Source organism: Perissodus microlepis, chromosome 17 (genome assembly GCF_051167445.1).
Source record: "Perissodus microlepis isolate ML-2025 ecotype Zambia chromosome 17, ASM5116744v1, whole genome shotgun sequence".
Lineage (NCBI taxonomy): Eukaryota > Metazoa > Chordata > Actinopteri > Cichliformes > Cichlidae > Perissodus > Perissodus microlepis.
The window spans coordinates 169,500-193,132 of record NC_140477.1 but is presented as its reverse complement, the minus strand read 5'-3'; the positions used below and the strand labels follow the sequence as shown (position 1 = coordinate 193,132).

At 43.0% G+C, this 23,633-nt stretch overlaps 2 protein-coding genes across 2 annotated transcripts in view; one reads left to right on the top strand and one right to left on the bottom strand.

The window, feature by feature from the left end:
- cog5 (component of oligomeric golgi complex 5) overlaps positions 1-23,633 on the bottom strand; it is a 61,370-nt gene that overhangs the window by 24,962 nt on the left and 12,775 nt on the right. The window contains exon 6 of the mRNA XM_084910591.1: positions 21,986-22,106. Coding sequence (XP_084766717.1) covers positions 21,986-22,106 — 121 coding nt within the window. The remainder of the gene's footprint in view (positions 1-21,985; positions 22,107-23,633) is intronic.
- LOC146368929 (G-protein coupled receptor 22-like) lies at positions 2,385-15,029 on the top strand. Its single transcript, XM_084910592.1, has 5 exons — positions 2,385-2,612; positions 3,838-4,566; positions 5,530-5,674; positions 6,009-6,155; positions 7,534-15,029. The coding sequence occupies exons 3-5, from the start codon at positions 5,552-5,554 to the stop codon at positions 8,584-8,586; spliced, it is 1,323 nt and encodes a 440-aa protein (XP_084766718.1). The 5' UTR covers positions 2,385-2,612; positions 3,838-4,566; positions 5,530-5,551; the 3' UTR covers positions 8,587-15,029.

Here is a 23,633-nt window from a genome sequence, read left to right as displayed (position 1 = left end):
ATGCCTCTCGCTTTACAGTGTTTCTCATACACACCAGAAATGGCACTGGGTGAATGCATGAAACATCACGCCGTTATGACCAAGTGTCATATACTGGATGCTCGGTAATCACAGCAGCTTGTAAACACACCTCAAACTTCTCAGTTTCAAAGGGGCTTTAATTTCATGAGATGCTTCACCTCCCATCTGAGAAGGTGATGATGAAACGTCTTAAGGAACCTTAAAGAAGTCCAGACCCTTTTCTTTCCAAGCTCCTTAGACCACGATGACCTGCTGACTGAGAACGTACGGTTACAGTGTAACCTTGGTACTCTTAGTGAGAGACTATCTCTCCACACCGTTACATATGGAATATGTAACGGTGTGGAGAGATAGTCTCGATATGCTAGAGAACCTTTAAATTTCAAGCTGAAATAATCTGTTTCTATGCAGATGTTTCAGCTGATTAGCAAAGTTTTTATGAGCCCATACTCATGGTCCTCCTGATAAGCAAACAAACAAGATCGAATAAAAGAAACTTCTATCAGGTCAGCTCATATCTGCACTAAAAGACAAAGGGAAGCATTGAAATAGAAATAAAACTGAGAAATGGATCCATTTGTTACTGTGAAACGTCAAACATACCAAACAAAAACAGGACAGGAGACAAAATGACTTTCTTCAAGCTGAACTTAGAAAGATTCTCTGACAAATACTTTGTTGATAAAAGGGGAGATGTGTTGTAACACAAAGCAGACAGCTCTGCAGGAAGTTTTATTTTTAGCTTTCAAGAAGAAGAATGCCTGAAACATCTTTGTAAACACAGCACGTAAAGAAGCACAGAGACTGTGCAGCTGCTAAGCTCAAGGCTATCACAACTAGTCCTTCTGTTTGTTCATTTCAAGGCACAATGTCAATGATCTTCTCTAATCTTTGGGTATTAGCTCTCCCCCATACATCCTTAGCATTTTAAATAAATACATAATAAAACCAAAGAAATTCATTACCCGTGAGATTAATCTGAATACGTTTGTACTTAAAGAACTGTATATTTGGCTGGTGGGTGTTCTTATATAAACACACAAGATAAAAAGCTGTTCTTAACAATAATAATAATAATAAAGCAACTGGGGGTGTTCACGAGAATGAGAGAGATGGAGAGACAGGTCAAAGATATACCTCTATACTCACACAAAACTAGGATGTGTGGATGTTATTTAGTGCTTACCTGCTTCTTCTGCAGTTTCAAAGATGGAGCGAGCTCTGAAGTTGTTCAGGGATGACTGCTGGATTTGTGTGTGAAGTACTTGTGCACCGGCATTATTTGTAAATCAAATGTGTGAAGCTCGGACTCTTGGCAATAAAAATGAGACTCTCCCTCTGAAGCCTAACGTCAGTCTCTGTTAATATGGCATTTGTCGCACAAAGTTGGTTGTGTATTCCTGAAAGCACACTTTTGCTTTCAATGTGCACGTCTGTTTGAAATAGTGGAGACGATATGTGTCACTACATTTATGAGCTCTGCTGTGCTTAGAGCAGCATGAGAGTTTAAACTGAGCAGACATGTTTGTGTTCGGTCTCCTTCCATCGTTTTCTCTCACATTTCATGTAAATTGTCATCAGAGAAAAAGCCTGTGTTCAGTTCCTCTTCATAACCCCGGGGTCGGCCATCTCTCTCCTGCTAAACACCTGATGTGGCTGAGAACAGGTGGACTACAGAGACCATCATCCCTGTTACATTTCTTGAATAAACAGATGAAGAGCAGCAGCCAGATGTAGTGAAAAATCATGTTCACCCTACACAAAACAGACACGGTCCTGATCTGAATTCTGATCCAACGTGTCGGGGTTGGCTTTGTCTGGTGGTGCTGTTGTTGCCATGCCAATGACAAGTAGCTCTAATTAGTGCACTTGCGAGCTACGCCGCAGATACGCACGGCGAGCAATAAGGGCAACACCGCAGCTACTTGAATGGTAGCCAGATCGGGACAATTAAGCATGCAGCACCGGGCAGGTGCTTTGCAAACACAAACACTGGAGGAGTGGCCAAAGTCCTGACAGGAAAGATGCTGTCGTTGGTATCGTCATGGCCACTGCTTCCTATCTGGGCTCTTTAATGAGGGCAAACAAACTTATGGGGAGATGGCGCAGAAGAAAAGGGAAACAAACAATGACTCCTGCATGCTGGAAACTTATTACAAGCAGCTCAAAACACATATACAGTACAGTAAGAAACAAAGCATGAGAGTGGGAAAAACATTAGGAGAGCGTCTGCTTTGTAAATCCAATTAGTTAAGCGCAAAAGAGCAAAAGGAAAAAAAAGAGCAGGAAAAGATGGTTTGATGGTGGGGGGTGATGGAGGGGGCGGGAGCAGTAGGATGGGCTACTAGAGGTGTAAACGGAGACAGGCTGACAGAAGGAGAAGCGAAGCAGAGCGCAGAGAGGGGGAGGCAGGGCTGTGGTCTCTCGCTCTCTCTCTGGAGTTGCATGCAGACAGATTTCCACCCAGAAAGGATTCAACAGTGTGATCGCTGCACGACGGACTACTGAGCTGAACCTCACACTCTCTCATCACCTGAGGCCACTGCACTACCTCACCTGAGGATGAAGGATCACAGAGATGATCTCAGCAGGTAAACTAATGCACGGCATCATCATCATCATCATATAGTGCTGCTCTGACAGCATGTGGTTGTGCTGCACCGTAAAAGGAATTCATTTGTAGATAAACACACACAGCGTGCTGACATGTTGCTGAGCTGTGAGTCACGATTTTCCAGCAGTGATTATTCCGAGTGGAGAATAATTAGACCAAATGAGCGGCTGGCAAGCAGCAACAAACACTTCTCATAAGATAAACGCAGCGACTTTGCTGCCCCCTGAGGAGATGGACACAACAAAATGCTGATACAACACCAAACTCATTTATGTGTCTTTAGGCTGAGGTCAGCAGGACAAACGTTATCATGTCACAGATAATATGAGTTTAAATAAAAGAGTAATTTTGTGTTCTCAAAGGGGCATTTTTAAGATTACACTACAGCAAATGAAGGTGTTGAACTCTGCTTGGGGACAAATGTGTTGACGAAAAGTCTGAGCTCACAGCACACAGATGTGCTGCAGCTAACACTTATTATTTGTTCAATGTGCAAAAATACTGATGTACCTGAAATTTACCTTGTTTTTAATCAGTGAAGACACCAGATTTATACATTTAGGTATTTTTAATCTTTTAGAATAATCAAAATGGCGCATGCACTGTTGGCTCCAGTAATGTTTTCAGAAATGTATGAATCCTACATTTACATGAGGAATATTGGACCAGGCGTGGCATGATGCCATCATTTCTGGTTTCAGATTAGATTTTTTGTGAGTACAACTGAATTCATTCAAAGTTCAATTACTCAACTGTAGGGAAATTTGGATCTCTATCAGGAATTATCTGATCCGATTAAGACCAGACAGTTTAAGTTCAGGTATAGTCATGTGGTGACAAACCGATGCGTGCTCTGTTTTTGACCCATCAGTGTCGTTTCATACACGTGAATTAAATTCAGTTTTATGAACACAGTGCCAAACCTCAACAACAGTCGCCTTGGTTGTACTGCAGAGAACCAGCTCGCAGTATTCAGCACTCATTTTGTGAACACCACATGATGAGAACCATCAAAGACAAAAGGCAAGGCATCAAAAACTGATTAAACACAGACTGTGCACATGAAGAAGAGGGCAGAGGGACCAGGCCATGTGTTAGAGGATGATCAACCAGTTGAGTTAAATGATAGAGATGTGATGTGACATCCAGACCAGGAGGAAAACATTTCCTAATAAAAAATATTTCACCTTTTCCTGCCCTAGGGTCATGTGGAATTTGACTGAGGAGGAGCACAAATCCTGATGACAGAGGGACATGGCAAAATTCTCTGCTTCAATCAGTTCTTCCAGTCTATGAATGATAAATCTGTGGATGGACTCCGTTAGTCCGACTGGTATATAAGGACTCTCTGTGCATGTGTGACTATCTCGGTGCTGACCTTGGTGCAACACTCCCTGCCCTTGGACCACAGGCCTCTAAAGTTCAGAGCAACAATCAAACAACCTTCCTTCCCCCCATTTTCAACCTTCTCCCTTCAGTGTTGTGCAGAACACGAGAACCTGACAAAGTCTCACAGGTGCGTTAGCCCCTAACGGGACTTTCATAATCTCCAAAGATCAAAAGCTGAATATGTCGTGAAAAGCTGGAAGCAGAGCAGAGAGGAGGATTGTTTTGGTGCTGGCATCATTTTCAGGCAGAGATGACACTGGAGGCAACAGTTTAAGCACAACGGACAATGACAGGACAGAGCTTTACATGAAAGACGCCATTGATGTTAGTTCACTGGTGCAAATCACATGCACCCCGAAGAGGGGTGGGTGTGCACTGCACAGACTTTTACCACTGGATAACTGGAACCAGTATCCCTGAACATCAAAAGCTGCAAAAGAGATGGATCAAACAAATGAACTTTACCAAGTCCGGAGACAGTGGAGTGGTCCAACATGCTTCTAATACTGCTAAGCTGGAGAGGACACTGCTAGGAGGAAGTGGTGAGTTCAAACCTCTCGTGTCCACATATCTCAGTCTTGGACGATTACAGTTGACTTGTTCCCAACGAGAACACTACAAGTCCTAAAGCTAAAGAACCTGGGTGTAAGTGGAACCAATGAAAATGTGTGTTCAAGGCAAAACAAATATATACATAAATGTTTTTATAGATATTTTATATATGAAACAGCTACACTAATGGAAACCTTACTTTCACTCGGCGTGGCTGTAAACATGGAAAATAACTACAGTAACTGCAAAAAAACACTTGAGTAAAAGGTCTGGCTGTTCTCTTCACACACCTGGCCAATAACGACATGCTTTTCTTGGTTAAAGCACTGCTCTTTATACAAACATGTGTCCACTTCCACTTTGGTAAAATCATTTTAAGCCTTCTGGAGTCTTAGAAATGTCCTAATACAAACTAACCTAACCTTAACCACTGGCACATGTATTTGATGGTCAGGGTTTTCTTTCCTGTCTGACTGCAGCTATCCAAAGACCATCTTTGGTTTTTACCGAACCCTTTTCAAATTTCTACTAAATGAATTCCTGCATTTTGCTGGTGAATGATCCTTTCAGTCTGAAATCTTATCACACACTTACCCCATCCATTTCTGACGTTTGCAAGACAACAAATAATCATCATGAAAAAGACATGCAAGCAGTTCTGAAGATATAGTGTCTGTAATTATGACCGCTTAACACTGATTTCTTTAACTCGGTTTCCACTGTGAAGTATACATTACTTAAATTAGATTTTCAACAAGCACAATTAAATGATCAAGGAGTAGCAATGTCACGCAAGGGGAAAGCTGTGTGCTTGTAGACGATCCAGTCTTCACTAAAACCAAGCGCAGTGTCCTTTGCAGGGCTTGCCGGTTTGATGACACTTGAACAAATCTTTCATATAACTAAGCTTTCACACTTCTGAACAGTCTGTGTTTGTGCAAACTACTCTTCAGGCCTCTTCCTCCTATCAAGATAATGCACACGTCCTCAGTGTTGATGTCTGCAGCCACCATGAGCAACACGACTGTGCTTGACACCGCTGACCCATCTGATCTTGACATGAACTCTTCTGAGGCAATATATCCCATCAGCTTCCAGGTATTGCTGCACCCTTATAGACGCGTCTTAGATTCCATTCAGTGAACTTCAAAAGGAGATCAGAGACTCTGTGACCTCCTTTAACTTTTTTAATAAAATGTTTCTAATATAGGTGCTTTTAAGTAATAAAATTATATTATTGTTTTTAAACATCTGATGTCTTCTCACATCGGTTTCTTTTATCAGCAATTTCATTTTATTATTATTACTATTATTAGTAATATTACACAGCTGTAGGATATTTGCTTACAGTCAAATAAAAAATACGTAATTTAACTTCTACGAAATGTTCAGTGAAACGTCCTCATATCCTCCAATGTCTTTCTGTCGACAGGCTTCTCTGACAGGCTTCTTGCTGTTGGAGATCATTCTGGGTCTGAGCTCCAACCTCACTGTGCTGATCCTCTACTGTATGAAGCAGAACCTCATCAGCTCCGTGTCCAACATCATCACCATGAACCTGCATGTGGTTGATGTGTTGGTGAGTAGGGATGTGCGCCAAAAACAGCTTCACAGCTCTGCTTGCATTTATCACACTACGTGCTCACTGTGTCAGGCAACTGGTTTATCAATAACTCAAGTAATCCAACAACGAGCTCCTATTCAAACCATCATGTGTCAGAAAGGCATAAACAGCCTCATACCAAAGCAATATCAGCACAGCAGATAATGAAAAACTGAGTGGGAACATGACAGTGAGGAACACAAAAATGTGCATTTTCTCCTTTTTTTGCATTTTAGCCTCATTCTTATTTTTGCACACACTGCCATTACCTGCTCCAGCGCCCAATGACCTCTGAAGAAGGCCAACGCCATTTCCTCCACTGTGGTCATCGTTTCCACTAACAACACTATCAGTCAGCTGCTAAGAGGCATTTCATAGCACTATGGTTTACCACTGAATGGTTCTGAGGTTTTCACATCATTGAGAACGATTATGTCACTAACGTTTGTTTTCTAAGAGTGTAGTGTTGTTTAACTGCTCTACAGGGGAAGACCCTGCAGGTGGAGTGGATGTGATGAATCATAGTGAGCCCATTAATAATACTGTATTTTTAAAAATCCTACGTACTAACCTCGTTAAACCCATATTTTTAAATATCATGCAAAAACACAAACTTGTAGCACATATCTGCATCTCCACTAGAAGCATGTGAATAGGTTCAGAGACTGAAAGCAGCAGTACATTTTGTCCAATTAAAGTTGACACTGAACACTTTGTTGAGCAGGTAGATGAAACCATATGTAAACAGTTTTGGTTTGCAGGGGCTTTATCAAAAGCTCGTCCCCAGTTTGGCTGTGTACAGTTCTGATTGTCATATTTAACTGTATGTTTCTTTTCTTCCTGCCCACTCCTGTTTATCAACAGCAGCAGAGGTATACCAAGGTTAATACAGGCAATTAATACCAAACAACACTGTGGGAAAAAACTTAAACAGTAAACAGAAATGCATATTAAAAATACTGGCAGCTGCCAGTGTTACCCCTCAGCCTCATAGTAGATAGATATGATTTCCTTCTTATCTTATTGCATTAACAAGATTTTCAGGAAACCAAACCTCTGACCTTGACCTTTAGGTCGAGGTCACTGAAATTTGAGCTCACCTGAGATGTTTAACTGTTGTGCCTATGGTATGAATTTCACAATCCTACGTGGCTTCTTTCTCAAGCTATCGGATTCAGAAAGTTGGTTGCCCGCTCAACAATAACTCATCAGCCTTTTACAGCCGAGGGATAAAAACTGGACTTGGAGGAAAAAATTAAAGAATAAATTCAATAAGCCTGCCTTTAACCAATACATGAGATAAAATCAAACATGTTGCATTTGGGACATGATCTGTCTCCGTCTCTACTTCCAGATATGCGTGTGCTGCATTCCACTGACAACTGTGGTGATTCTGATTCCACTGGAGGTGGACACAGCCATGATGTGCTGCTTCCATGAAGCCTGCGTCTCCTTCACGAGTGTAGCAACCGCCGCTAATGTCCTAGCCATCACCGTGGACCGTTATGACATCTCAGTACGTCCAGCGAACCGTGTGCTTACAATGGGCCGAGCTGTGGTTCTGCTGGGATCCATCTGGGCTTTATCCTTTTTCAGTTTCCTCGTTCCATTCATGGAAGTGGGCTTCTTTATCAGATCCAGTTCATATCTTTTGAACCAGACTACAGTGGTGACTGTACCTCATACAAATGAGTACTACACAGAGGTGGGTCTGTACTATCACTTGCTAGCACAGATTCCTATATTCTTTTTCACAGCTGTTGTAATGCTGGTGACTTACTACAAGATTCTTCAGGCTCTTAACATTCGCATTGGAACACGGTTTCAGAACAACTTACCTAAAAAGAAGCAAAAGAGCAAAAACACCATCTCTCTTAGCACTGCAACACAAGCAGAGTCAACTGAGGTTTCACAGAGCAGTACAGGTGTCAGGGCAGGTGGAAATGCACCTTTGGGCATGCGGGCATCAGTGTCTGTGATTATTGCACTAAGACGAGCCGTAAAGCGTCATCGAGAGAGAAGGGAGAGGCAGAAACGAGTCTTCAGAATGTCTCTTCTCATCATTTCCACATTCTTATTTTGTTGGACTCCAATAACTGTACTCAACACCATCATCCTCAGTACTGGACCCAGTGATTTGGCTGATCGCCTCCGCCTGGGTTTCTTGGTAATGGCCTATGGAACCACCATCTTTCACCCACTCCTCTACGCCTTCACCCGGCAGAAGTTCCAAAAGGTTTTGAAGAGCAAGATGAAGAAGAGGGTGGTGTCTGTTGTTGAAGCTGACCCTACACCAAACAATGTGGTCATACATAACTCATGGATCGACCCCAGGAGAAACAAGAAGGTCACCTTTGAGGACACAGAAGCCAGACAAAAATGTCTATGTTCACAGGACGCAGAGTAATGGGGCTAGCTCAAATGTAAATATGTCAAATATATACAATATATTGCTAAAAGGGAGATGGAAGGTATTTAGAAAAAACAGGGGAGAAAAACTAAAGCTAAAATGGTGTGCTGATTAAACAATGGAATGCTTACACTATATTGCCAAAAATATTCCATATTATCAACAAAGAATTCAATTCTGGATTTAAAAGGAAGTCAATGACGGGAAGCCAATACAGGAAAAATCTGCTCTCTCTTTCTAGTCCCTGTCAGGACTCTTGCTGCAGCATTTTGGATTAATTGAAGGCTTTCAGGGAGGTTTTAGGACTTCCTGATAATAATGAATTACAGTCGTCCAGCCTGGAAGTAATAAATGCATGAACTAGTTTTTCAGCATCACTCTGAGACAGGATATTTCTAATTTTAGAGATGTTGCACAAATGGAAGAAAGCAGTCATTGAAGGACATGTCCTGGTCAAAAATGACTCCAAGGTTCCTCACAGCGTTACTGGAGGCCAAGGTAATGCCATCCAGAGTAAGAATTTGGTTAGATACCATATTTCTAAGCTTTTAAGGGCCGAGTACAATAACCTCAGTTTGATCTGAATTAAGAAGCAGAAAGTTAGCGGCCATCCAGGTCTTTATGTCTTTAAGACATTCCTGCAGTTTAACTAATTGGTGTGTGTTATCTGGCTTCATGGACAGATAGAGCTGGGTGTCATCTGCATAGCAGTGTAAATGTATGCTATGTCTTCTAATGATGCTGCCTAAGGGAAGCATGTATAATGTAAACAGAATTGGTCCTAGCACTGAACCCTGTGGAACTCCATAATTAACCTCAGTGGGTGAAGAGGACTCTCCATTTACATGCACAAACTGGAGTCTATTAGATAGATATGATACAAACCACTGCAGCACAGTACCTGTAATACCTACAGCATGTTCTAATCGCTCTAATAGGATATTATGGTCGACAGTATCGAACGCTGCACTGAGGTCTAGCAGGACAAGCACAGAGATGAGTCCACTGTCAGAGGCCATAAGAAGATCATTTGTAACCTTCACTAAAGCTGTTTCTGTGCTGTGATAAGCTCTGAAACCTGACTGAAACTCTTCAAATAAGCCATTCCTCTGCAGATGATCTGTTAGCTATTTGACAACTACTCTTTCAAGGATGTTTGATATGAAAGGAAGGTTGGAGATTGGCCTATAATTAGCTAAGACTGCTGGGTCTAGAGATGCTTTTTGAGTAAAGGTTTAACTACAGCCAGCTTGAAGGCCTGTGGTACATAGCTGATTATTAGAGATAGGTTGATCATATTTAAGATTGAAGCATTAATTAATGGCAGGACTTCTTTGAGGACGCCAGGTGGACACCAGAGGTGAAGGGAGCCACCAGGCTGAAGAAGGAGTCCCATCGGGCTTGGTTAGCCTGTGGGACTCCGGAGGCAGCCGACAGGTACCGACAGGCCAAGCGGAATGCGGCACGGGCAGTGGCGGAAGCAAAAACTTGGGTGTGGGAGGAGTTTGGAGAGGCCATGGACAAAGACTTTCGGACTGTCTCGAAGAGATTCTGGCAAACCGTCAGGCGACTCAGGAGGGGAAAGCGGTGCTCTACCTGCACTGTGTTTAGTGCTGGCGGAGCGCTGCTGACTTCGACTGAGAAAATTGTCAAGCGGTGGAAGGAATACTTCGAGGACCTGCATAATCCCACTGACACGTCTTCCGAGGCGGAAGCAGAGTCTGGGGATGAGGGGAATGACCCGTCAATTTCCGGAGGCGAGGTCACTGAGGCAGTTAAACAACTCCTTGGTGGCAGAGCCCCTGGTGTTGATGAGGTCCGCCCCGAGGTCCGCCCCGAGGTCCTGAAGGCTCTGGACGTTGTAGGGCTGTCCTGGTTGACACGCCTCTACAATGTTGCTCGGAAATCAGGGGCAGTACCCCTGGACTGGCAGACCACGTGGTCCCCATCTTTAAGAAGGGGGACCAGAGGGTGTGGTCCAACTACAGGGGGATCACACTCCTCAGCCTCCCTGGGAAAGTCTATGCCAGGGTGCTGGAAAGGGGAGTTCGTCCGCTAGTCAATCTCATCTCTGCTTTTCACGGATGATGTGGTTCTGTTGGCTTCATCGGGTGAGGGCCTCCAGCTCGCACTGGAACGGTTCGCAGCCAAGTGTGAAGCAGCGGGAATGAGGATCAGCACCTCCAAATCGGAGGCCATGGTTCTCAGCCGGAAAAGGGTGGAGTGCCCACTTCAGGTCGGGGATGAGTTCCTGCCCCAAGTGGAGGAGTTCAAGTACCTCGGGGTCTTGTTTGCGAGTGATGGGAGAAGGGAGCCGGAGATTGACAGACGGATTGGTGCGGCGGCTGCAGTGATGCGGACGCTGCACCAGTCGGTCATGGTGAAGAGGGAGCTGAGTGTAAAAGTGAAGCTCTCAATTTACCGGTTGAGCTACGTCCCTACCCCCACCTATTGCCACGAGCTGTGGGTAGTGACCGAAAGAACGAGATCGCGGATACAAGCGGCAGAAATTAGCTTCCTCCGAAGGGTGGCTGGCCTCTCCCTTAGAGATAGGGTGAGAAGTTCGGCCATCCGGGAGGGGCTCAGAGTAGAGCCGCTGCTCCTCCACATCGAAAGGAGCCAGCTGAGGTGGTTCGGGCATCTGACAAGGATGCCCCCTGGGCGCCTCCTGGGGTTGGTGTTCCAGGCATGTCCCACCAGGAGGAGGCCCCGGGGCAGACCCAGGACACGCTGGAGAGATTATATCTCTCGGCTAGGCTGGGAACGCCTTGGTGTCCCCCCGGATAAGCTGGAGGAGGTGGCTGGGGAGAGGGAGGTCTGGGCTTCTGTGCTTAGGCTGCTGCCCCCACGACCCGGCCCCGGATAAAGCGGATGAGGAAGGAAGGAAGGAAGGGATGGAGGGATGGATGGATGGCAGGATTTCTTTGAGCAGTTTTGTAGGAATGGGGTCTAAAAGACACGTTGATGGTTTGGAGGAAGTAATTATTGAAGTTAACTCAGAAAGATCAATTGGAGAAAAAGAGTCTAAATGAATATCAATGGTACTAAGAGTAGCTGTAGATAATATTACATCTGTGGGATGATTATTGGTAATTTTTTCTGTAATGGTTAAAATTTTATTTGTGAAGAAGTTCATGAAGTCATTACTAGTTAACGTTAAAGGGATGGTTGGCTCAACAGAGCTCTGACTGTTTGTCAGCCTGGCTACAGAGCTGAAGAGAAACCTGGGGTTGTTCTTATTTTCTTCAATCAGTGACGAATAGTAAGATGTTCTGGCTTTGCGGAGGGCTTTCTTATAAAGCAACAAACTATTTCTCCAGGCTAAATGATGATCCTCTAAATTTGTGACACGCCATTTCCTCTCCAGCTTATGAGTCATCTGCTTTAGGCTACGTGTTTGAGAATTATACCACGGAGTCAGGTACTTCTGATTAGAGACCTTAGTTTTCACTGGAGCTAAAGTTGTATGCAGGGAAGAAGTAAAAATATTAAAAAAAGATAATGGACCTGTGTGGCGACACTACCACTACTACTCCCACTCTGCAACATGTTGGTACAGAGCATTGAGGAAGATAATTATATTATTAATATTAAGATTAAGATTATATCCTTAAACTTAGTTACAGCACTTTGTGAAAGACATCTACTCTGATCAAATGTATTCCCCACTGCTATGTAACCCATTATTGTAAATTTATATACCATTAGAAAATGATCAGACAAGAGAGGGTTTTCAGGAAACACTGTATAATGTTCAGTCTCTATGCCCTATGTCAGAACAAGATCTAGGGTGTGATTAAAGTGGTGGGTGGGTTCTTTTACATTTTAAAAACTGAGAGAGACACTAAATTAGGCCCAGGTGGACAATAGATAACGACAAAACTGCTTTGTTTTTTTTTCCTCATTTTCCAACGAAGGGCAGACAAAACTAAGCGTCAGCCTTTCAAATGATTTAAAACTGTCTCTGGGTCTTTTGATTGTTGATTAATAATTGTTTGGCAAAGTTACTCACCTATTCAAATTATAAAATTCTGGTGTTCCAATCACTTCCATGACCGCAGGTACATAAGCTCAGCACCTAGGGATGCAGATTGCTTCCACAAATACTTGTGAAAGAAAAGGTTGCTCTCTGGAGCTCAGTGAATTCCAGCATGGTAGTGTGATAGGGTACTACCTGTGCAACATGTCTAGTTGTGAAATCTTCTCACTACCAAATATTCTAAAGTCAACTGTTAGTGGTATTGTATTATAGCAAAGTGGAACAACAGCTACTTAATGTAGATCATAGGTAGACCATGTAAAATCACAGAATGCGGTCAGCGGATGTCGCATAGTACACAGAAGTCGCCAACTTTCTGCAGACTCAGTTTCTACGGACCTCCAAACTTCCTGTGGCCTTCAGATGAGCTCAAGAACAGTGTGTAGAGTTCTTCATGGAATGGACGAGCAGCTGCATCCAAGCTTTACATCACCAAGTGCAATGCAAAGTGTTGATTGTAGTGGTGTAAAGCATGGCACTACTAGACTCTAGAGAGTCCTTCACTTCTTTACAGTGCAGAATCTCACTTTCCCACCTGGCAATCCAATGGACAAGTCCTGGTTTGGTGGTTGCCAGGAGAATGGCACTTGTCTGACTCTGCAGGGCCAAGTGTAAAGTTTAGTGAAGGAATTGGGGTGAGGGATTGTTTTTCAGAAGTCCGGCCCAGGCCCCGAGTAGGGATGGGTACCGGTATCGCACTGGTTCTGACATAAACGGTAGTAACCAGGCCGAAAAGCAGCGCATATTTCGGTGCTTTATTTCCCTGAGATGTCATACACTTTGGATTTTAGCCAATCATTTTACCTTTCCAAGGATAGTCGGCAGGCCCAGGTATGTAAGTTCTTTTACAGCAGAGCTACAGATCAAAAATGCCCAAGGCAAAGCGGTCAAAAGTCTTGCTGTACTTCACAGCAAAAGATGCAAACTCAGCAGCCTGCAACAAGTGCTTTAAGGTGATACTGTGCAAAGGAGGTAACACCTCGAATCTGATGAAACACCTGGTGACGCATAGCGCTTTTTTAATAGCCGAGAAATGCACCGTATTTGATAGCTTGCTGCGAGACCTCACACTGAGTGCAGGTGTGGTGCCTGTTATCGGACCCGGAGTTAGCAACATCCCCCAAAAACCCGAAGAGGAGAGTCCTGGCCCCTAGCCCTGCCAGAGTAGCAGAAATGATGAGGATGATGATGGCAGCAGCAGCCGTTCTTCTCTGCGTGAGTAGCTTAATGTTGTTCGTGTGTAATTTACGTTGAGTAGGCTAACCACGTTATTACATTAATGCATGTAAGGTGAACTAGCAAACACCATCGTAGTTACATGCGGCTGTCTTCTTGTTTGATGGCAGATACTCCCTTCACCCTGGCCAAAAAGGCTAAAATGACCAAAGAAAAAGTGGAAAACAGCTAAACATGAGAGGTTTTTGGACAAAGTTTGTGTTTTTTTCCATTGTTTAAGCACTGCTTCCAGCCAAGAGTGATGCCATATATGCCCTATAGCTGCAGAAAAGGCTAACATTGTTATCTTTTGACAAAAAAACAAAACAAAAAAAAACCCAGCTAAACATGAGAGGTTTTTGGACAAAGTTTGTGTTCTCCATTCGTTAAGCACCGGTTCGAGCACCAGTTCGAGCGCCGTTTAAGCATGTTATGTTTCAAAAGTACCGGTTTGGCACCGGTATCGGATAAAACCTAAACGATACCCATCCCTAGCCCCGAGTTCCAGTGAAAGGTAAAACAGTTCATGCTTCAGTATACCCAGACATTTTGGACAAATTCATTCTTCTAACCTTTGTGGGAACAGATTGGCCCGTTCTTGTTCCAACATGACTGTGTACCAGTGTACAAAGCAAGGTCCATATAGACATGGATGAGCTAGCGTCCAACATCAATGTCTGACCCCACAAATGCGTTTTTGAAAAAAAATACTGCTAAACCTTATGGGAAGAAACAAATACTTTTGGCAATATAGTTTGTATTTAGTGAGCTACCTGAAATATAAACTAATATGCCGACTTCAGATAAGCCAATGAGTTCGTGTCCCCTGAAAACAAAGGAATAAACAGAAAAAAAAGAAGGGTTTTGTATATTTTGTATACACATCACATGTCACAAGGGAAATCACCAGTAGCTTGAGTTTAAGAACTGCATATCGTTTTTTGTTTTTCTTATCTCAGTGCAAAAGAAAATTCTCAAGATAGGCATCATAGATACACGAAGAGAGTAACATATTGGTATATGCTGTGAAATGTTGTGGGGTGCCAAGGACAATTTAGTCAATAAATGCTCATCTAAGCAGCAGTGTTTGTTATTTTCTGGTAACACAGTGTGAGAAGAACATCTGTTCTGTTCATACCTTGATATTGTTTGTCACCATTTGTAATAAACTACACAACAAGTGCCAGTACGCCTGGTGATTTTCCACCTGGAGCAAGCATGACATGCGAAATATCATTTCTCCTTCACTTCCTCCCTCACCCTTCATCAAATTCCTATTTTTAGATTTTTCTGGAAATGATGCAAAGGCTTCAAATCTATTGACTCAACTACTCATTCTCTAAAACAACCGTTTTAGAGACCAAACCATTGTTTCTCAGTGGGTTGGTTGTAGCTCAGGAGGTATAGCAGGTCATCTATTAATCAGAAGGTTGATGGTTTGATCCCCACATAGCCTTGGGCAAAACACTAACTCCAGTTGTCCTCCGATGCATCCGTCAGAGTATGAATGTGTTCTTAGATAGAAAGCACTTGCATAGAAAAAAACATATGAAAAAGTGCTTGTGTGAATGAGGCAAGTTGTATCAAAGTGCTTATAGTGGTCAGATCGGGTAGAAAAGCACTATAAAGTAAATTATATAAATTATTTAGGTACAGTGCGCATGCCTTACATGCTGTAAAAGTGCCTTGCAAATCACAAGACAACCCTCTTTAATCACCAAAGTGATTCCCGGACCCCAGAGTGTGAAGCACAACCAAAACAAAAGAAATTTAGTAAAGCTGACTAAGTTGTTGGAAGGCAACCTTCTGTTAGAGCAGACAGCACAAACAGAGACCACCAATACAAATGTGTTGCCGTGTTGGAGAGCACTGAGGACTCTGACCCAATTTAACAGCTCTTTGCAGCCAATGGAATTTGTGAGTGAGTGTGTGTTTACATATGTGAGTGTGGTATGAGAAGTGGTCACAGGCAGCTGAAAATACTTGTCCTTGTGAACCTGTTCTGTATCGCTTAATGCCCTGTGATAACTAAGAGTAGTGTAGCACATAGATAACTGATGGCAGTTACATGAAATGCTTCATTATCACTTTTTCTCTGCTGACACTAGAAGGTCACACAGGCCTACGCAGCTACAATTACAACTGGGAGAATCAGCACAAGGCTGTGATGGAGTGCTGACATCAGAGGGCATCAGGGTCTAAAAGCCACTTTTGTGACCACAGAGAGAATTAAAACTTTAAAATCTGAGGAACTTGGAAAGAAAAGCGACTGGACTTCTTGAAGACGTTTCACGTCTCATTTGAGAAGTCCAAATGGTGGACAGTCCCACGTATCGCCTTGACAACATTAAAATCACGGTAGGCAATGAATTTTTTGATTTTGAATGATCAAAAAACCGAGATTGAACTATTTGGACCTTCTGACCCTCGTTCTTCTCTTAAGGGTGACCTTGGTCGTTTGGAAAACTGTTCTTTGATGGCAGATTTTCATTTGAGAAACAAATAAATTATGTTGTAAGAGCCATCTTCTTTCAGCTGAGGACCCTTGCTAAGAACATCTTCTCACCCAGGCTCGACCACTGCAATAGTCCGTATTTTGGTATCAGCCAGGCTCTGGTCTCTCGTCTTCAGATTGTTAAGAACGCTGCAGCCCAACTCCTGACAGGCACACGCAAACACCATCATATTTCCCCAGTTTTGGCTCGTTTACACTCTGCTTCCAGAACGTTATACAGGGAGTGCAGAATTATTAGGCAAATGAGTATTTTGTCCACATCATCCTCTTCATGCATGTTGTCTTACTCCAAGCTGTATAGGCTCGAAAGCCTACTACCAATTAAGCATATTAGGTGATGTGCATCTCTGTAATGAGAAGGGGTGTGGTCTAATGACATCAACACCCTATATCAGGTGTGCATAATTATTAGGCAACGTCCTTTCCTTTGGCAAAATGGGTCAAAAGAAGGACTTGACAGGCTCAGAAAAGTCAAAAATAGTGAGATATCTTGCAGAGGGATGCAGCAGTCTCAAAATTGCAAAGCTTCTGAAGCGTGATCATCGAACAATCAAGCGTTTCATTCAAAATAGTCAACAGGGTCGCAAGAAGCGTGTGGAAAAACCAAGGCGCAAAATAACTGCCCATGAACTGAGAAAAGTCAAGCGTGCAGCTGCCAAGATGCCACTTGCCACCAGTTTGGCCATATTTCAGAGCTGCAACATCACTGGAGTGCCCAAAAGCACAAGGTGTGCAATACTCAGAGACATGGCCAAGGTAAGAAAGGCTGAAAGACGACCACCACTGAACAAGACACACAAGCTGAAACGTCAAGACTGGGCCAAGAAATATCTCAAGACTGGTTTTTCTAAGGTTTTATGGACTGATGAAATGAGAGTGAGTCTTGATGGGCCAGATGGATGGGCCCGTGGCTGGATTGGTAAAGGGCAGAGAGCTCCAGTCCGACTCAGACGCCAGCAAGGTGGAGGTGGAGTACTGGTTTGGGCTGGTGTCATCAAAGATGAGCTTGTGGGGCCTTTTCGGGTTGAGGATGGAGTCAAGCTCAACTCCCAGTCCTACTGCCAGTTTCTGGAAGACACCTTCTTCAAGCAGTGGTACAGGAAGAAGTCTGCATCCTTCAAGAAAAACATGATTTTCATGCAGGACAATGCTCCATCACACGCGTCCAAGTACTCCACAGCGTGGCTGGCAAGAAAGGGTATAAAAGAAGAAAAACTAATGACATGGCCTCCTTGTTCACCTGATCTGGACCCCATTGAGAACCTGTGGTCCATCATCAAATGTGAGATTTACAAGGAGGGAAAACAGTACACCTCTCTGAACAGTGTCTGGGAGGCTGTGGTTGCTGCTGCACGCAATGTTGATGGTGAACAGATCAAAACACTGACAGAATCCATGGATGGCAGGCTTTTGAGTCTCCTTGCAAAGAAAGGTGGCTATATTGGTCGCTGATTTGTTTTTGTTTTGTTTTTGAATGTCAGAAATGTATATTTGTGAATGTGGAGATGTTATATTGGTTTCACTGGTAAAAATAAATAATTGAAATGGGTATATATTTGTTTTTTGTTAAGTTGCCTAATAATTCTGCACAGTAATAGTCACCTGCACACACAGATATCCCCCTAAAATAGCTAAAACTAAAAACAAACTAAAAACTACTTCCAAAAACATTCAGCTTTGATATTAATGAGTTTTTTGGGTTCATTGAGAACATGGTTGTTGTTCAATAATAAAATTATTCCTCAAAAATACAACTTGCCTAATAATTCTGCACTCCCTGTAGAATCAACTGTAAGATTTTATTGCTCGTTTTTAACTCTCTAAAATAGATTAGCTCCTTCGTACCTCTCTGTTCTTTTAACCAAACATACTCCAAACCAAACTCTCAGGTCAGCTGATAAGTTGATTCTGATTGTTACTAGAAGCAGACTGAAATACAGAGGAGACCGAGCCTTTGTGATTGTTGCACCTAAACTTTGGAACAGTCTGCCTCTTCAAATAAGGATCTCTCCAACACTCGACATTTTTAAAACCCGTCTGAAGACACATCTTTACTCTCTAGCTTTTAATTGTGACCCAGGTGTTTAGCTTTTGTGTCTTGCTTCTTTATTTTTCACTCTGTACAGCACTTTGGTCAACCTGTGTAGGTTTTAAATGTGCTTATAAATAAATTGACTTAAGAGGGTCATTGACCCACTATTGATAACACTCCTCATCACATGAGCTAAGGTGTGAAAAAGGGTGTGGGTCATTATCAGTAGAGGTTTCCGGTGAAACCACTGTGAGACCTTTAAAACTGTCATCAGTCAGGTATGGCCATGCTGGGGGTGGGCATTAAACAACCTGGGGTCAACCTCATGGCTCACAGCTTATCAGATCTATGATATCCTTCACCTACTAACAAATCACAGAGTTCAAAGCACAGTTTACTGTACTGAACTGAACAACAAGGGGCCTTAGTTGGGACTCCATGTCTCTGAACAAGGCCAAACTGGGAGCAACAGCATTTTATGATGGGAAGCCCTCCTGGCATCAGAAGCAAACGAGTGGCCTGTGAAGAGAGTGAAATCCCAAAGTACAACACCAAGATTACTGTTAGTGTGTAGCATCCACTTTGAAACATACAGATGGCACCTTTGGAGTGATGGCTCTGGAATGACTTTCCTTCATTCCCATATTTCACCGAATCAGGGAAGTTTTTTTATAAAACAACTAGGTGGGAATAAACACAGACATCTGGGTAATTAAGTGTGTCTTTTATTGTTCATGCATGTCTTTTTTCAATTATTATTTTGCTTTTCATCTTGGTGTCCAGCACTTTGAATTTTTCTGGGAAAGGTGCTTTATAAAAAACTGAAGAAAGACAGACAACACAACAGAAGGTTTTCAACCAAGCGCCAGAAAGAAGGTTTGACTGGAGGCGCACGCAAAAAGTGTGCAGTGTATTTGCAAACTAAAGAGCCATTTCATAGAGCTCTGTGAAAAATAGCCAAAGCCTCCATGCACAGTGTGTTTAGGGCTCTGAACAGAGGTGTGGGCACGGATATTGGCACTGAGCCTGCTTCCAGCATCGCGAGGACGCTTTGCTGATGTATGCAAAGTAGTGCTGTCAGCGTTAATCTCATTAAAATGACATTGACGGCATAACCGCACTAACTAATCTCCGTTAGCGAGTTAGTGCCGTGCAGCCGCCCGCGATCTGCACTAACGCTTTAACGAGCTGACTGCGCTAACGCGTTGACGCTGTGCAGCCACACACACGGGGCGATCTGCGCTAACTCGCTAATGGAGATTTGCCGCGTTACATGCATTTTAATGAGATTAACGCTGACAGCACGAATGCAAAGCTATCCTGGCTGGGCCTCCCCATACTAGCGAGCTGGAGGATCGACCTTTGACCTCTTTGGATCGGCTCCATTCACACCCATTCATGCATGCACTAATTTTCTATGTAGAAGTGCTTTCTGTCAAACACATATGCTATCAATCTAACATGGGTCAGTGTCTTGCACCACCAGGAACTGAACCATCAACCTTCCAATTAGTAGATGGCTCTATACATGGGCCAAATAACTCTGAGCCACTGACCTGACAGTTGTTAGGCTGGACGCTGAATTACTATTAGCATTAACTAATGTTTCCACCACCATAACTTCAGCAGCACAAACATGTTGTAATACATGTACGTAAACCGAAGGGTTTGTTGTTGTATGCAGTCAAAGTCATTCTGAAAGACTTTTCTCTTTTGAATATTCATTATTGCTCATTAATAAGAAAAGTATTTCTTATCCGATTACTTCATTAGTTGATGGAATCATCGATAGACTACTTGATTACTAAAATAATTAATCGCTGCAGAGGTCTTGGGACTGTTTGAAAACTGGAGTTTGTGAAAAGAACTTTACAAAAATAAATAACAAAAAACGAAACACTCGACAAAGTCTTTTGACTTCTCCTCATCATCAGCGCGTATGACGAAATCCTGTCTGAGTGGCGACACCTATGGTTTAGGAGAATACTGCGCCGCGGGTATAAATGGCTGCATCTGTGCGATGACCACTGCGAAGGGTATATTGGCACCTTAACTGTTCATCTTCATATTTTATTTTAACTTCTGTAGGTTTCCTGTAGATTTTCAGTGTAAAACAAACAGTAGTAGAATGGGATCAGTTGGAGCTTGTTGAGCAGACGGTTTGATTAAGGACTCCTGCCAGCTTTGTCCCAGGTTTTTATGGCGCTTACAGTAACAAGTGTTACAGTGATGCTAGAAAAGCTTCCTGCACTGCACCTGTTCTTTCCACTGCTCTCTGCCGTGAGTAGACGGACGATAAGTGCTACACAGTTGTGGCTTTAACAAACCATCGAAGCAAAAGTTTTACATTTAAGATTTGTTTTTCAACAATTGAGTGACTCAATGAATTATTCCAGCCCTAACTGAAACCCACAGTGATTCCCATCATTGTGCTGCCTTTGGTCTCTTCCAGTGTATCAAACAAGCACAGGAGGAGGTAAAAACACAAAAAAAACACCCTGTGCTCTGTTAACAGTCTGGTTACTTTGTGGAACTAAAGAGGGTAACGAACATCTTCTGTTCACGCTTTCAAGCCAAAATTCAGGCTAGTTGTTATTTTAAAAAATAAAATGATGTTTGAGTGTGACGACCTAAAACACATCCATTCTTCTAAACTGGGGGAAGCATGCCTCTTCTACTGAGCTTTTCTCTGTTTATGTTCGAGTCTCGTTCAGGTTCTGGACAGTGTTCTGCAGAATCAGCCCGGAGCATGCAGGCGTCACACTACAATTTAAAAATCAGCAGTCCTGTCGTCACTGGAGCCACTGTACAAAACTCTTTTCATGTGATTGTATGGACCAAAAATACTTTTATGCTGCAGGGTTGATTACAATATCACATCTAACCCTGAACATCGAAGCGCCGAGAGTTCAGCTGTTTGCAAACTTACAGATATGTTAGCCAAGGAAAAACCTCCTAAAAGTGTAACCTGCTGATGTTGTCACAGGAAAATTAAACGTCTACATATTCAGTCCAAACAAATCGAGGTAGCCCCTGAATATGACATTACATGTCTACATATTTGTTTATTTCATCTTCTTTGATTGTCTGTGTTAATAAGAACCTGTCTGTTTCAAGTCTAACCTAAAGAAAGTAACACTTCATTGCCTTTTCCACTCAACAACAAGGTGAATATTGTGACACGCTGCGATGATATACCTGCTGCTTGGTCTGTGGTGTGTTTGTCTTCGGGACTACGCTGTTGTTTTTCTGTGTAGCCATTTTTCTCGTTCAAAAGCGACGGTTTTGATTTTCGTGAACGAGATCCTCTCACCACTCATTGACGCAGCTGACTAGCCAATCAGTCGCATGCAGTCTGTTGACTTTACTTGGCCAAGCAGGTACTAAAAAAGTAGCTGGTACCAAATACAAGGTACTACCACCTAATGGAAAACCCAAAAACCAAGTTGAGTCGTGCCGAGCGGACTTGAGTAGGTATTAGTGGAAAAAGGCTTTAAAGTTACCGGTGTTCGAGGTGTCAAGTAGATCTGTGTTGTGAAAAAACACACAGCTGCTTATGTAACAGTTGTTCTATGATAGACATGCACGTCCTTACCGAGCTCGTTAAGGCTCTGAGCCGCCTTGGTGATCTCCCTGCTGCCTCCTTGCAGCTGTCCCTGAAGCCTCTTGCTCAGATACAAGATGCGAATGATCCTCCGCAGAAGGTCACAGGCACCCTGCAGCAGTGAAGAAGGGAGGTGTTGAGACGACTGACATTAACAAGAACTGAGAATTAGACAACTAATTCCATTAATTGAGACTCAGCAAAAAAGCAGTCAAGAACAACATGTTTCCAGTATGCTTCTCATTTTCATGTCGCATTAAACGGTTTCTGTGCGATATGACGACATACATCAGGTGATGAAATTAAAACATCTATTGTTTCATACTATACACTATTGTTTGTTTTGTGGTGTCGCAAAATAAACCGTTTACTCAATATTTTTTCATTGTTTGGATGGTGACCATGTGGATGCAGAGAATCCCAGCATGACCAGTGAAGACGAGGGAGAACCAGGCAGCTCCAAACAGAAGGACCAGTCCAAACAAATCAAGGACCTTATTCCTAAATGAGAGGATCCCTCTGTAGCACGGATACGGTTTGGTTATGAAAAGTCTGACATGGACCAGAAAACTGTACTCTGCAAATTATGCAGGAAACCGGTCCCACCTCAGACTCAAACATGGCAAACCTGTTCAACCACCTATGCAAGAATCACGTGACAGAGTGTGGAGAGAGTTTACGGATGAGAAGCAAAAAGCTGTCAGGTGCTCAAAATAAACCTTGGACTGAAACGTTAGCACAGGCTTTTCCCTGCAGCACGCCGTGTAGTAAATACTCACAAAGCAAATTTCATGCGTCGAACAAAACACTCGACGTCCAGCTGAAAACACGTCACACGGGTCGAGTTGCCTGAGATTCACAGAGTTTACAATAAACGCACATTTCGGGATATGTTTCTCATCCCGTTATCGGGATGAGAAACGTCTTATATCATGAGATTTTGGTCATATCGCACAGCCCTAGTTTCTGATGTATAAACTGCAAATAAACTGCATTTAATTGTTAGTTAAGTGAGAGTGTGTGGGGTGAAAAATGTAAAGTTTTTTGTTACAGAAAAAAATAATGTGTAGACTCTTTGACTCCCATCACCCTTTGGAACACAAACTTGGAGTAATTAGAACGCTACACCACCGGGCAGAACATGTTCCCTCTAAGCCTGAAGGAAAAAAGAAGGAACACACACATGTAAAGGAAGCACTCAAAACGTGCGGCTATCCTAAATGGGCGTTCTTAAAGTCAGCAAAGAGGCACAGAAAAGAAGACCAGACACCAACGAGGGAGGATAAGAAGGACAGACGCAACAACATTGTCATCCCCTATGTAGCCGGTGTATCAGAAAAACTTAGGAGAGTTTTCTCCAAGCATGACATCCCGGTGCATTTCAGACCCAGCAACACGCTCAGACAAAAACTGGTTCACCCGAAAGACAAAACGCCAAAACACAGACTTAACAATGTGGTGTTTGCTGTACAGTGCAGCGAGGAATGCCCAGACCTCTACATTGGAGAGACCAAACAGCCACTTCACAAGCGCATGGCACAACACAGAAGAGCCACCTCCACAGGACAAGACTCAGCAGTCCATCTGCATCTTAAGGATAAAGGACACTCTTTCGAGGATGCCAATGTTCACATTTTGG